This window comes from Xyrauchen texanus, chromosome 35 (genome assembly GCF_025860055.1).
Source record: "Xyrauchen texanus isolate HMW12.3.18 chromosome 35, RBS_HiC_50CHRs, whole genome shotgun sequence".
Lineage (NCBI taxonomy): Eukaryota > Metazoa > Chordata > Actinopteri > Cypriniformes > Catostomidae > Xyrauchen > Xyrauchen texanus.
Genome location: NC_068310.1, coordinates 34,104,360 through 34,120,256, shown reverse-complemented (window position 1 = coordinate 34,120,256; position 15,897 = coordinate 34,104,360). Strand labels below are relative to the sequence as shown.

Sequence of the window (15,897 nt, the reverse complement as noted above, 5' to 3'; positions counted from 1 at the left end):
AAAAAAGAAAGTCATTCAGGTTTGAAACATGCGGATGAGTAGCTGATGACCACTTTCATTTTTGGGTAAACTACCCATTTAACTATTTAATATTAAACTAGTAGATTTATAAGTTAAGTCAAGTCATTTTTATTTGTCTAGCGCTTTCCACAAAACACAGTTTCAAAGAAGCTTTACAGAAAATCATGCATTAACAAAAAGATAAGATTGTAATATCTATAAAGTATTTGAGTGATCATTGTGTAGTTTGATTAAATAAACTCAGCAAAAAAGAATGGTCCCTTTTTCAGGACACTGTCTTTAAAAGATCATTTGGTAAAAATCCAACTTTACAGATCTTTATTGTAAAGTGTTTAAACAATGTCTTCCATGCTTGTTCAATGAACCATAAATAATTAATGAACATGCACCTGTGGAACGGTCGTTAAGACACTAACAGCTTACAGACGGTAGACAATTAAGGTCACAGTTATAAAAACTTTAAACATTAAAGAGACCTTCCAATTGACTCTGAAAAACACCAAAAGAAAGATGCCCAGGGTCCTTGCTCATCTGCGTCAACGTGCCTTAGGCATGCTGCATGGAGGCATGAGGACTGCAGATGTGGCCAGGGCAATAATTTGCAATGTCCTTACTGTGAGACGCCTACGACAGGGCTACAGGAAGACAGGAAAGACAGCTGATCGTCATTGCAGTGGCAGACCACGTGTTACCACACCTGCACAAGATCGGTACATCTGAATATCACACCTGCGGGACATGTACAGGATGGCAACAACAACTTTCCGAGTTACACCAGGAATGCACAATTCCTCCATCAGGGCTCAGACTGTCCGCAATAGGCTGAAAGAAGCTAGACTGAGGGCTTGTAGGCCTGTTGTAAGGCAGGTCCTTACCAGACATCACTGGCAACAACGTTGATGGTTGGGCACAAACCCACCTTCGCTGGACCACACAGGACAGACAAAAAGTGCTCTTCACTGACGAGTCGCGGTTTTGTCTCACCAGGGGTGATGGTCAGATTCGCTTTTATCATCGAAGGAATGAGCGTTACACCGAGGCCTGTACTCTGAAGTGGGATCGATTTGGAGGTGGAGGGTCCGTCATGGTCTGGGGCGGTGGGTCACAGCATCATCGGACTGAGCTTGTTGTCATTGCAGGCATTCTCAACACTGTGCTTTATAGGAAAGACAACCTCATCCCTCATGTGGTACCCTTCCTGCAGGCTCATCTTGACATAACCATCCAGCATGACAATGCCACCAGCCATACTGCTCATTCTGTGCTTGATTTCCTGCAAGACAGGAATATCAGTGTTCTGCCATGGCCAGCGAACAGCCGAGATCTCAATCCCATTGAGCACGTCTGGGACCTGTTGGATTAGAGGATGAGGGCTAGGACCATTCCCCCAGAAATGTCCAGGAATTTGCAAGTGCCTTGGTGGAAAAGTGGGGTAACATCTCACGGCAAGAACTGGCAGAAATCCATGAAGAGAAGATGCACCGCAGTACTTAATGCAGCTGGTGGCCACACCAGATACTGACTGTTACTTTGGATTTTGAACCCCCACTTTGTTCAGTGACACATTATTCCATTTATGTTAGTCTGTGAAACTTGTTCAGTTTATGTCTTAGTTGTTGAATCTTTTTATGTGCATACAAATATTTACACTTGTTAAATTTGCTGAAAATTAAAGCAGCTAAAAGTGAGAGGACATTCCTTTTTTTGCTGAGTTTATGATTTTAAATAGTGTATAAAAATGTAATAAATAATACTTGTATTAAGAACCCCTGTTAGCAAGCTAAAGGTGACTGAGGCAAGTAACACAAAACTCCATAAGTTGTTGGTTGATGGGGAAAACTGACCTTGGGAGAAACCAGGCTCACTGTGAGGGCCAGTTCCCCTCTGACTAACATCATGAATATAATGCCAATATTAGTTATTTCTGTGCAGTGCAGATCATGGTTTAAGATTAGTAAAATAAGTAAGTGTTAACGTCCAGTGTTAAAAAAAAGAGTAATAACTAATGTATTTGAAGTCCATCCTGGATTAACTGCAGAAGTTCACATTGATGCATTGTCCTTTGTTAGTTGGCTGATGAAGGCTTTTGTTGGCAATTAAACAATAGTCTATGTATTCCATTTCAAGAGTGTAGTCCATCATTAGACAAAGGTGATGCAGGCAGAGATAAATGAGGTGCATCACAGTTCAACCTGCAGATCATTTTGGTGAGGTTCGGTGGGGTCCAACCTAAATCCTAAGTTCAGGCAGTGGCATATGAGGAATCCGATGTCTTCTAGTTGGAGTTGGCATCAGTTCATCCTCTGAAGTCCATCGTAAAAGTTTGAAGTGATGTCTGGCTAGCACCGTCTGCATTTAGTCATCATCACTCCGACACCAAGCAGGAACGGAGCTGGATTCAGCCGCCTCTGGTAACCTCAGGATATGAATCCCGAGGTGGAGACATGGAAACAAATAGAATAATATTAGCGTAGATGTTATTGAATTTTATTCAAAGTTATAGATCATGATGGATGTTTCTGGTTCTGGCAGACTTAACTAAAGCAGCCTAATTGTGAGTTGATGCATAAATAGATGAGTCTTTTGTCTATACTTAATCTGACTGAGAGTGTCTGCATCCCGAACAGTGTTAGGGAGACTATTACATGGTTTAGGAGCCATATAGGAAAAGGATCTATCTCCTTTTGTGGATTTTGGTATTCTAGGAACTATTAACAAGCCAGAATTTTGTGATCGTAATGAACGTGATGGAATATAGCGTGTCAGAAAGTCACATAATTCTGTGGCGCTAAACCATTCAAAGCTTTGTATGTAGTTAACAGAATTTTAAAATTAATCAGAAATATAACAGGCAGCCAATATAACAACAATAAATAAGGGGCTAATATGATCATATTTCTTGGTTCTAGTCAGCACTCTGGCAGCATCATTTTTAACCAATTGAAGTTTATTTATTGAACTTGCTGAACATTCTTCCAGCAATGCATTACAATTATCTAGTATTGAGGTCATGAATGCATCAATTCGTTTTTCGGCATCAGCTACAGAGAGGATGTGTCTTAGCTTAGCAATATTTCTGAGGTGGAAGAATTTTGTTCTCCAAACATTGGAAATTTGATTTTCAAAGGACAGATATATATATATAACACCCAAGTTCTATGCTGTAGAAGATAACGTAACAGTACATCCATCGAGAGTTTAATAATATTTTTTAGTTTGCTGATGTTTAATGTGAATTGGTGGCATGAGAAACAAATTAATATCTTCATGCAGCAAAGAGAAATGTTTAAACAAATCAGAAATGCATCTGATTTCAACTAAAAAACATTATCCTCACTGTAATACGATGACATAAGATAGATCATATTCTTGTGCTAAAAAAGGCTAGACACAGCGCTACAAATACACATTAACAGAAAGCAGGTGTCTTTTGTGATCTCCGACTGTCGAAGTCAGACATCGTTAGTGCCGACATGAATAACAATTTTAGAAAATCTACGTTTTCTAAATTTGATCTGACGTCAGACGATTGAGCCCCGGAAATGCATTTAACAATGGTGGCTGGAGTTTCTATTTCCACGTTCCTTAAAACAGAATCACCAATTATTAAGGCTCTTTCAATATGATTCTCAGTGGGTGCATCACTGAGTGGGGAGAACTGATTGGAAACCCTAATAGTAACGGGAGAGTGGTGTTGCTTTTCTGAGCGAGTATGCTGACGAGACGTCACCCAAATGCCCTGCTACGGGGGCTATAGAGCCGGAACCAAAGTGTTCGGATACGTGTCTCTAACTCACTAACCTTCTCCGTCTAACATGCATGACTCATAAGCTACTAGCTAATGTAATTTTTAATGTAAAATTGAAATAATTTTTTTTTAATAAATAATTATGAGAAGTGCCCATTTTTCCACTTGAACCCCTGCCCCCCCAAAATGTCTGTGCACGTCCCTGAAGAAGCTATAATAAACATTTGGCATGCAATGTAGGAAGAAATAACATGAGTGGATGCCATGACTTACAGCAATTGTTTGTTGTTATGTTTTTTCTTGAGCAGTAAGGGTTTGAGATCGATGTCGTTCCATGTGGTTCCTGATCAGCAGATGTTAGAAATTGATGCAATAATCCGTGTAAAACACAGTGGAGAATACGAATGCATGCCATCGAGACACGAGGTAGAAGAAAAAAGAGAGAAAACGGGTGCGTGCGGTAAAATACACGCAGTTGATACAGTAGAAAAGCGGAAAAACCGAAGCACGTGGTAAAATGGCAAAGGATACATTTATGAACATATAAGAATAAAAAACGCTAAGTAGGCTAGCAAGCTACAAACACTTGTGCATTGTGACTTATGGAAAATATACTATATAAGTTATACTTCTGAGAGTCTGCTGTTTTCGAGTATTGATGGAATTTAAATAATTGATATTTTTAGTGTGCGTGGTAGAGTGTCAGACAGTGACTCACTCCCTGAGCTAAAGTAATAAGATTTTATTGGCCAAGTCCCGACAAGAAACTCTCAAGGCCTCTGAGCAAATGCCTGCTGTCGTTAAACTTAACTAAAACATAACCACCCCAGTGAAAACAATGAAATATATATATACACAAAAACATAAATGGGCATATATTCATGTTTAGAATTCACAATACAAATATATTATTCATATGTAGGGTACCATTAAAAATTCATTTGTTAATTAATAATTGATGTAAACGAGAAACAGTGATTCTTTGCTGGGCCTATGAGAAGAATGACAATTAAATTAATAAAAAAATAAAAAATAAAATAAAAAACAAGGGTGGGAATTAAACAACAATCTGGGTAGAAAACTTTGGTGTCTCATGCCAAGGATGCATCCCAATTTGCATATATGTGTCTCCTTAAATACTACCATGTTATAAAATTGCATTTTGTCTTTGCAATTGTCTTTTGTTGCTTATTGTTTGAATTTGCACGTTAGCATCCGAGTTCAGCATCTTACAATTCATATGGTTTGAATTTGCTTGTTAGCATCGAACTAAAATTGTGTTAGTTGTAAGGTAGTGTTCGGATCTAACTAAATTCGCTATTTTACAATTCATATTTTTTGTGTTTGCACATTAGCATCAAACTAAATTTGCTATCTTATATTTTTTGGTTTTGTTTACACCTTAGCATTAGCATCTAACTAAATTTGTTATCTTAATATAAAGTTGTCCGAGTTTGTATGTTAGCGTTAGCATCTAAATCAATTAGCTGTTAATATTCAGTTTTTTGAGTATGAATGTTTATGTTGGCATTTAACAAAATTCACTATTTTACAATTCATATTGTTTGTGTTTGCACATTAGCATCAAACAAAATTTGCTATCTTACATTATTTGGTTTTGTTTACACCTTAGCATTAGCATCTAACTAAATTTGTTATCTTAATATAAAGTTGTCTGCGTTTGTATGTTAGCGTTAGCATCTAAATCAATTAGCTGTTAATATTCAGTTGTTTGAGTATGAATGTTTATGTTGGCATTTAACAAAATTCACTATTTTGCAATTCATATTGTTTGTGTTTGCACATTAGCGTCAAACTAAATTAGCTATCTTACATTTTTTGGTTTTGTTTACACCTTAGCATTAGCATCTAACTAAATTTGTTATCTTAATATAAAGTTGTCCGAGTTTGCATGTTAGCGTTAGCATCTAAATCAGCTGTTAATATTCAATTGTTTGAGTATGAATGTTAGTGTAAGCATCTTAATTTGTAATCTTAAAATGTAGTATTATTTTTTTTAGGTTGATCAATTTAAAAAGTGCTGTGGCTGCTTCAGTCAAACATTGTGATCCCTTTGGCATACTATTTTTAATCAACTGAGACAGGCTAATTGTAATCTAACAGAGTACAGATAGCATGGAAATTGAGATGTAGCCTAAACAATGTAAAATAGCAATGCCTAATACACCAAAGAACCAACCACAAAGTCAATGTGAAGGACAAGTATAAAATGGAAGTGAGTGAGACAGTTTTCAAGAGATTTGACACTATTTCTGGACCACTTTCAGTCTCTAGAAAGCCAAACAAATCTCAGGTGAATATGGTGAAATGACACACTCATACAAGAACACATAAAATGGACATTGAAAGGCAAGAGCTGCTTTACCAACCTGGGGTTCAACTTTCTCCTACATAAAGGACGAGAGCATGTAGAAGGAAACAGAGGAGATTTGAAGAGGTTTTGGGATTAAAAGCACACGGCAGAAGCTACAGACAAGCCCACATACATAAAAAAAGATTTCGGGTCAGTCACAGAATTCACACATTGAAAACATGCTGTTTATTGAACTCAGCTGTGTTCATCACTGTCAAGTAGTAAAAAATGGAAATTAATTACTATAATGTTGATCTGATTATCTCTAAATGTCTCTAATTGTGTACTGACACATGATTTGGTGCCCGTTAAGCCAGAGCAGCTTAGTAATTCACTAAAAAGATGATTATTATCAAGGGCTTCTGGAACAGGGTTATGAACAGTGTTCAAGTTGTTTTAATTTAAATCAGGATAAAAGCAGTACAACGATGACTACAGTGTAAACATCCTTTTTTTTTTTTATTTTGTTTCATTCTTTTTCCTTCATTGTGGTTCTTTCATTCACTTTGGTTCTTTCATTCTCTTTTTCTCATTCTCTTCTGTTCTCTCTCTCTTTCTTAAATTTGTTATCTTTTGTTCTTGCTGTCTTTTGTTGTTTTCTTTTTGTTTCTTTGTTCTTTTATTTGTTTACTCTTTCCTTGTTCATTCGTCCTCTCGTTTTGTTTGTTCGTTCATTCGTTCTTTCTCTTTTGCTTGTTAATTCTCTTCCTTGTTTGTGTTTGTTCTCTCTTTACAGTGATTGTTCTGTTCTTACTGTCGTTTGTTTGTTCAGTGTTTTCTCTTTCTATAGTTTGTAAGTTTTTTCTTTCGTTTGTTTTCTTTCTTTGTCCCTTTCTTTAGTTTGTTCTTTCTCTCTTTACTTTTTTCTTTTATTCTCTTTCTTTCGTGCGTTCTTTCTATTTCATTGTCCCTTTCTTTCTTTCTTTCTTTCTTTCTTTCTTTCTTTCTTTCTTTCTTTCTTTCTTTCTTTCTTTCCATTTCCTTGTTCGTTCGTCCTCTCCTTTTGTTTGTTTATTCATTCGTTCTTTCTCTATTATTTGTTAATTCTCTTCCTTGTATGAGTTTGTTTGTTCTCTCTTTCATTTAATTGTTCTGTTCTTTCGTTTGTTTGTTCAGTGTTTTCTCTTTCTTTAGATTGTAAGTTTGTTCTTTAGTTTGTTTACTTTGTCCCTTTTGTTTGTTCGTTCTCTTTCTTTCTCTCTTTGGTTCGTTCATTCTTTCTATTTAATTTTTTTCTTTAGTTTGTTCTCTTTCTTTTGTGCGTTCTTTCTATTTCATTGTCCCTTTCTTTCTTTCTTTCTTCTATTTCCTTGTTCGTTTGTCCTCTCCTTTTGTTTGTTCGTTCATTCGTTCTTTCTCTTGTTTGTTAATTCTCTTCTTTGTTTGTGATAGTTTGTTCTCTCTTTCATTTGATTGTTCTGTTCTTACTTTCATTTATTTGTTCAGTGTTTTCTCTTTCTTTAGTTCGTTTTTTCTTTCATTCGTTCATTTTTCTCTTTTATTCTCTTTCTTTGTCCCCTTTGTTTTCCCTTTCTTTTGTTTGTTCTCTATTTTGTTCTTTCTCTTTCTTTCTTTTTTTTTCTTCCCATTTTTCTATTTCATTCTCTTTTGTTCGGTCTTTCTGTTTCTTTCTTTCATTCTCTTTTTTCATTCGTTCTTTCTTTCTTTCATTCTTTTTTTCGTTTGTTTGTTCTTTTTCATTCATTTGTTTGATCTTTCGTTTTTCTCTCTTTCTCTTTCACTCATTCTTTTTCTTTTGTTATTTTTTTTCTCATTCTTTCATTCGTTCTTTTTTTCCAATGTGGATATGTTCTTTACAGATTCACCCATAGGCCTATATATTACACTGCCTACAGCTTGACATTAAAAATCCACTTTGTACTGAAACCAGAGAATATTACTGAGAGTGTTTATCTTAACGGTAGCACTGTATATTGGAATAAGGAAGTGAACCGCAGGTGTTGAGAGGAAGGAAAATGCTCCCTTTGGTCCAGGAAGGGACGTGGAGGTAAAGACGAGCAGCTGAGCTTTTTTTGTGCACAGGAACACCAAAAAAAAAGGAATCAAGAGAACAAAAAGCCGTCATCTTGCACAAATACAGCACATTCAGAGGGAGCCAGTTTCTATGGTTACCAAGAGGAAGGAGGGGGGGCTACGTTTGCTTTGGGGAGTACAGCAGCCAGCACAGCCGGAGCCCAGACAGATGCGAGACATGAGAATGTGTGTGTTTGAGGATGTCTGCCTATGAGGGTGTGTCTATTGCCCTCCAGAGCCCTGTTATTTTTTGGGTGAGTGGGTGTTTGTGTTTCCCCTTACGTGTTATTGACAATCTGGAGTCGTTCTCCTTTCCTGAATGACAAATCGGAGGCGGTGCGTGACTCGTAGTCATACAAAGCCACAAATGTGGTCACGCCACCTATGGGGGAAAATGTTTTAGATAAATGAAGACCATTATTTTAATACATTCAATTCAAAACATGGAAATACAAGTGAAAGTCTAGCCTTGTAGAGTCAGTCTTATTGGCTACTGGCATGAAGTCTGGTCCACACTGCAGCTTATTCTGGCCAAAAACTGCCAACATGGGCATGAAGGGAACAGGTAATGTCTATACGGTAGCATCGTTCTGTGGAAACTATGGCTGGATGAAAATTGCGATCTTCATTTGAAAGATCAGGATATTGATTCTTAAATTCTTGAGATTAATTCTATGCAAAACCCTCTTCTGTGCAAAGAGAGTTTAATCAGAATTGAACCGGGAAATCTGTATTAATAACCAGCCCAAGTGGAAACTTTTGTGAAAACATATTCTTATTGAGAATTTCACAAAGGTTAGCATCTAGACATCTAAAAATATACAACCACATGTCATGTTCTTTTGTATTTTACATCAAATTTAAAAGGGTGGGTAAATCTGAATACAATGATTAACCTCCTCATGGTCACTATAATGTGGTTAGTTCTCGGTGGGACGCATGGTGAGTTGAGCGTGGATGCCGTGGCGGATGGCGTGAAGCCTCCACATGCGCTATGTCTCCGTGGCCAACCGCTCAACAAGCCAGGTGATAAGATACACGGGTTAACGTTCTCAGACGTGGAGGCAACTGGGATTCGTCCTCCACCAGGATTGTAATGAATCACCAGCGACCACGAGGACTTAAAAGCACATTGGGAATTGGGCATGCCAAATTTGGAGAAAAAGGGTGCGTCAAAAAGAGTACCAATTATTTATTGGACATATTTCTGCAAACCCTTCAAATAGGTTTTCAGGAACTGGAGATTTGTAGCAGCTTAATAACTTTTTTAAAGGGGTCATGACATGAGAAACCAAATTTGCCTTGATCTTTTGGTATATAAGAGGTCTTTGTATCATTAAAACGTCCTGCAAGTTTAATATTTTAAGACGTCCTCCCCATTCTAAACGAATCATTTATTTAATCAAGCTCAAAATACAGCTCGTTCTGGATTCATGGTTAGAAGTGACGTGACGGTTAGAAGTGACGTACCAGCGTTTGCATATGACCGCCTCCAGCACAAGATAACTACGCTTTAAGCGCAAGACAACTACACTCATTTCAGTATCGCCGTGCGCCTCACAAGTGTTCAGTCGATGGACAGCGAGCTCTGACAGAGACTACTTGTGCACAGGAAAATTACGATGCCACACAGATGTGCTGTTCCTGGCTGTGGTCAAACAAAACCTCTGAATAAGCTGCCGAAAGATCCAGACGTCAGGGAAAAATGGATGCAGTTTATTTTTTGCGGACGTCCCAGTCACGGCAGTGTTAACTTAAGCGTTTGTTCTGTACATTTTAAGGATGACTGTTTTGAGAACAAATCTCAATATGATGCTGGCTTTGCCAGAAAACTGTTGCTCAAAGATAAGTCCGTGCCGACTATTCTGGGAACAACGACGACGCAAACTGTAAGTAGGCTAATCTATTTTAAACTTTAAACTACTTTTTAAAGCGCAATTTCATTCATTATGAATAATCACAGTGTTTTTACTTAGTTTACTTGCATATTGTTCTGGCTGGAGGCGTCAATAATTGATACATAGGCACTGGCGTTAGCCAATCATAACAGTGGGCGTTAACACTGAATCTTAAATGGAAAACGCCCCCAAAACAGACTGTTTGAATCAGAGGATGAGAAACAGGGTGGGAAAAGGTCATAAATCACTAGATTTTAAAAGTTTTTCTTAAAAAAAAATATATTAATACTATAATTGCACCTAAGGGAACATAATAATACAATAAAAAAACCCATGTCATGACCCCTTTAAGACCCTGCAGAATGATATAGACCTGTGCATCTTGATTTTCTGCAATTGTGTTAAACCGGCCAATTTGATTTGAGTTTGCCATTTTAGAAAATCCCTCGCCAACGCATGCAGTATGCATCAGACAGTACATGAACCCGGTCAGTAGACGTTTTGTCAGAGTAAGAGCCTAAAAATAGTCAAACTTATGAATCTCATGGCCATTTCCTCTAACAGTCTGACTGTTTAAGTCACCAAAAGCAGAACCAAGCGGACACAACCATCCCTGATTAGATAGTAGTGTTTTACCAGCTAGCGGGCATCTGTGAGGTGAGGAAATGCTGTTGTCTGTGGAGTTAACGCCTCCGAACAGCGCCTGCTCTGCGTTGATGATTTTTGTCTGGGTGCCACGTCTGGTGCCATCCACAGTCGGGCTCCGGTTGGGCGTGAAAGAGGATTGGTTGAGACTGTGGTTGTGTCCTCCAGTGCCGTCGTCCAGACTACGGGAGCGCTGGCCTAGTTCTTTGGGTTTACTCTTGGTCCCACCCATGGCCTGGAGAACAAAGAGACTTGTTAAAGTTGACAACGTTTACACCACTTTGTCATTATCCAAAGCATTCATTTTCTGAGATACTGTTTTTTTTTTTACTTCTCCAATCGTTTAGTCCGCTTAAACCCTGCCTCTTTATTATAAATACAACAACCTTGCATGAAGTTGAAAAAGCATCAATCGCATGTTGGTGAAGATGGCAAGGTGTATTTTCGTCTAAACACTAAAACACTTCAAACTAATATTTAACCCCATCTGATTCCAGCATCTCTAGAGACTAGCCTGTTTACATGATTTATGCATGGATTTCATCAATTATTCACAAACTATGTATGCAAGCAATATTCTATTACTCCTTAAGTAACACAAATGAACAGTGATACAAGTGCATTCAAATATCTTTATCAAGTGAGATATTTTAAACAACAATTCATTGACTGTACAAGTTTATCTGGTGGTGGCGTACTGGTCTAGAGCACATAACTGGTAATCAGAAGGTCGCTGGTTCAACCCCCACAGCCACCACCATTGTGTCCTTGAGTAAGGCACTTAACTCCAGGTTGCTCCGGGGGGATTGTCCCTGTAATAAGTGCACTGTAAGTCGCTTTGGATAAAAGCATCTGCCAAATGCATAAATGTAATTGTAAATTATCTGTATCTAGAATTATAAATTTTCATAAAATAAAAATGACCATTACGATTTTTTGTACTGTGACTATTTTCATGACAATTACGCACCTATCCCTCTCAAATTCTCATATAATTACTAATACAGTAACGAAAATCATTCTGTCTGGACACATTTTTTTTTCTTATTAAAATCAGCATATTTAAAACAGTATAAAAACTGCACTTTACCAATGAATATTTCAATTTAAATAATACAATTTATGTCATATTACATTAGGGCTAAGGGAAATTATGATGTTCAATTGTCATGAAAATTATGTAATTTATGTCAAAATCATATCAGCTAAATTACTAAATGTAAATTACTGTGTCACAATGCAAAAATTCTTAATGATCTTTAAAGGTATAGTTCACCCAAAAATGAAGATTCTCTCATTATTTAATCACCCTCACGATATCCCAGGTGTGTATAACTTTCTTTCTTCACCAGAACAAAATAGAAAAATATCTCATCTCAGTTGGTCGTTAAAATGCAAGTGAATGGAGATTTTCTCCATTGAAGCTCCAAAAATCAGAGACAATCAGCATAAACTTCATCATACGACACCAGCTGTTAAATTCATGTCTTCTAAACCAACACGATCACTTTTGGTGTGAAAAAGATACATATTTAAGTACCTTTTAAACTCTAAATTATGCTTCCGTTCTGCAGCTGTATGTGCGTGTGACGTAATCGCATTGACATTTGAAACACGTGAGAACTGACGCACATACGTCACAGTCGGAAGATCAGTGCTGTTTACAAGTGAGAAGGAGGAACACTGTACAGAAGCTTGGTTGGTGCTCATTTGTGTGCTCATCCTGGATGTCTCAACCGAGTGGAGAATGTGAGATTATCGGTATCATGGCTACAATAAATATGTCACATGAGAGACTGCTTGAACTCCAACCCCTCTCGTGAAGCTTAAAAGTACTTAAATATTGATCTTTTTCACACCAAAAGTGATCATGTCGCTTTAGAAGAATTAATTTTATCCGCTGTAGTCGTATGGTGACGTTTATACTGACAATCTGTGATTTTTGAAGCTTCAAAAATCAGATCACCATCCACTTATTTTTCTTCAAAATGTTTTTTGATGAAGAAAGAAAGTCATACACATCTGGGGGTGAGTACATTTTTATCATTTAATCTTTTTTGGGTGAACTATCCCTTTAATGGTCAAAAACATGATTTCTCAATCATAAAAAAAAAAAAAAACATTTAAGGTTACATATGACATTTCTTGTCAACTTTAGAATCTCATAACTTTTGTGAGATTTGCCTGAATAAGCAAGCTAAACTTTTAAGTAAATGTAACCCTCATTTTTAAATTCAGATCGCTCTTATAAATAAAAGTCCATAGATTTATAAAAGCCAGTCACATGATAAAACATCACTACGTATGTAAATATATTTTTCAATATAGATTCAATCCAAGTTTTGAATTTGTATGACCCAAAGTAGCTTCAGGTGGCAGTTTGACCTCACTTTAGCTGAGTACAGGAACCCTCAGCTGTTTCCTCTCACATACCACTGACAGCCGCTGTAATGAGATCCTCCTGAAACCCCCAAAACACACACACACACACACACACACACACACACACACACACACACACACACACACACACACACACACACACACACACACACACACACACACACACACACACACACACACACACACACACACACACACACACACACACACTCCTTCACATGTCATACTGTCTGTCTACCAGCACACTCATACATTCTTTGAGAAGAAGACACACAGTGTTGGGGAAGCTACTTTAAAACTGTAGCTTTTCAAACTACAAGCTACTCATAACTTAAAGTAGCACAACTACAGTCAAGCTATTCATGTAGCTAGCTACACTACAAGCACCTAAAGGTCACTTTGTGCAGCTACTCGTATCACTGAATCGTCAATTTATATAAACAGTCCGAACAAATGAACTGGCGTTCAGTGAATCCGTCTAGCTGATCTACGACTATAAGTTATTCCCCAACACACTTAACACTCTCCCATCCACCAACACAAACCTCACACACAATTTCTTATAGTCTTTTACTCTCTGTAAACATTCATTACCCCTATAGCACAAGCCCCCACTTGCCCACAGGATGGTAAATTCTCCAAAGTGAAACTCTCTTTTCCCAGAAACCCTGGTGGATTCGCAGCTCGAGGCTCTCTAACGTTGCTCCATCTCTTAGTGGAGCTGTTACACACACAGCAGAGTAGAACTAATCTCAGTCGAGCAGTGTAAATGCGGGGTCAGAGCATGGCCGAGGGCCCCGGAGCACAGGAGAAGCAGTTCCGTTGCTAAGAAGCTTTTACTTGAGACCGTGCGCTTCAGGTTCACTGCAAATGCCAACAACCTTACAGTCACAAGTTACGAGGATACCGCTCAGTCATGCACTCTATACCATTAAAGACCTGACATATCAGCTGCAATGACCCTGAAATGGATCTGTTATTGGATTGTAATTATGTCTCTATTAAGTCTGCAAACACACCTTTTACAAGAATTGCATTACATTTATGTCTGATATGTTATATCTGCTATGTAGAAATCTGAAATTATCTTATTATGTGATAACAGACAGCAGAGGGTAGTACAAACAATAAGATTTTCTCATTTCAAAATGATTATTTTAAAAAATGGTACTAAAAGAATTACTGGCATCACTACTGGAACCGTTAAGGAACCGGAATTTTTCAATTCCTTACGATTCCCAGCACTAATCATCACAATACTACATTTTTAAGTTACACATTACCAGTCAACAGTTTGTTACAATTCCCTCATAAACTAATTAATCCTAATTAATTCTTATGCAATCAGTGGTTTGAAAACAACTTTTTTGGACTCAAAACCAAACATGCATCACAACCTTCAACGACTAATTATAATGCCCTCAACCATATGCTTCAAACTCCATACATTTATAATTCATGGGTGCTACTGTCCCTATATAATCTATTTGTGCATATATCAAGGGAAACACACAAGCTTCCTGCTATAACAAGCATGTCTTGTTAGCAGAATTAATGCAATAACGTTTAATCCAAAGCGACTTACAGTGCACTTATTACAGGGACAATCCCCCCGGAGCAACCTGGAGTTAAGTGCCTTGCTCAAGGACACAATGGTGGTGGCTGTCGGGGTCGAACCAGCAACCTTCTGATTACCAGTTATGTGCTTTAGCCCACTATGCCACTCACTTTAATTACTCTGTTGTCCTCGTCTGACTACACAGATCACAATGAGATCAATTAGAGTGCACTCTGAGTAATCAAAGTCCAACGCCTGACTAATGTCCAGCCACAACAAAAACTGTCATTAAATGCAAGCAGATCTGATTTGCCCCACAAGGTGTGAATGTCCAGGCAGCAATCATGTCTGGAAATGTCCTTATTGGGGTTGCTAATGAGTGATAATTGGAAGAAAGAGTGCAGCGGGATTCCAACATTATGTATTGTATTTATCATCTACCAGGCGCAAATTTGACATTTGATCGCGTAGAAAACCATTAGCATTCTTCTGCGCAACAAGCCACTTGATTCACAATCGTAGCACAAATGGTATGGGACAAATTACACAGCGAAGCTTAATTGTCAGTGTACAAAGTTTACAGCACTAAAGTATGAGCAATAGTAATAGTGATGTATACCTTAGCAAGCACGACTAATTTCAAATTCCAACATCAGAAATTTGGATAAACTGACCCCCCTATTCGAAAGACAAGTAGAAATAGTGAACCGATGCGTTTTCTGCTGGAGATTGCTTAAGCCTGAAACATATCTTGACCTCATAAATCTGAGATTAGACTGAGGAATCATCCAGTTTAATCCAAAACACAAATTAGGCCCGAGTTCTGTCTGATGCACACCAAATAATAGACTTGACTTGATAAAATATAATGACATTTAACTTTTCCTCTGGCCAACAAAACCACATCTTAAGTACTGGAGTGGTGGTGTAGTGGTCTAAGCACATAACTGGTAATCTGGTAATCAGAAGGATGCTGGTTCAAGCCCCACTGCCACCACCATTGTGTCCTTGAGCAAGGCACTTAACTCCAGGTTGCTCCAGGGGGATTGTCCCTGTAATAATTGCACTGTTAGTCGCTTTGGATAAAAGCGTCTGCCAAATGCATAAATGTAAATGTAAATTAAGTGATGTTACAGAGTGGGATTTTGGCACTTTATTATTAACAAACATGGTGTCTGAGGACAACTTCTCATTGATTGTCTCTCTTCTATGAGAT

At 37.8% G+C, this 15,897-nt stretch overlaps 1 protein-coding gene across 2 annotated transcripts in view; it reads right to left on the bottom strand.

The window, feature by feature from the left end:
- src (v-src avian sarcoma (Schmidt-Ruppin A-2) viral oncogene homolog) overlaps nucleotides 1-15,897 on the bottom strand; it is a 63,515-nt gene that overhangs the window by 17,548 nt on the left and 30,070 nt on the right. Inside the window, exons 2-4 of one of the 2 annotated variants that reach the window (XM_052106407.1) lie at nucleotides 10,712-10,955; nucleotides 8,460-8,559; nucleotides 6,160-6,177 (exon numbers count right to left, since the gene is read on the bottom strand). In XM_052106407.1, coding sequence (XP_051962367.1) covers nucleotides 6,160-6,177; nucleotides 8,460-8,559; nucleotides 10,712-10,952 — 359 coding nt within the window. In that variant the 5' untranslated portion in view covers nucleotides 10,953-10,955. The remainder of the gene's footprint in view (nucleotides 1-6,159; nucleotides 6,178-8,459; nucleotides 8,560-10,711; nucleotides 10,956-15,897) is intronic. The other variant, XM_052106408.1, reaches the window with a different exon arrangement.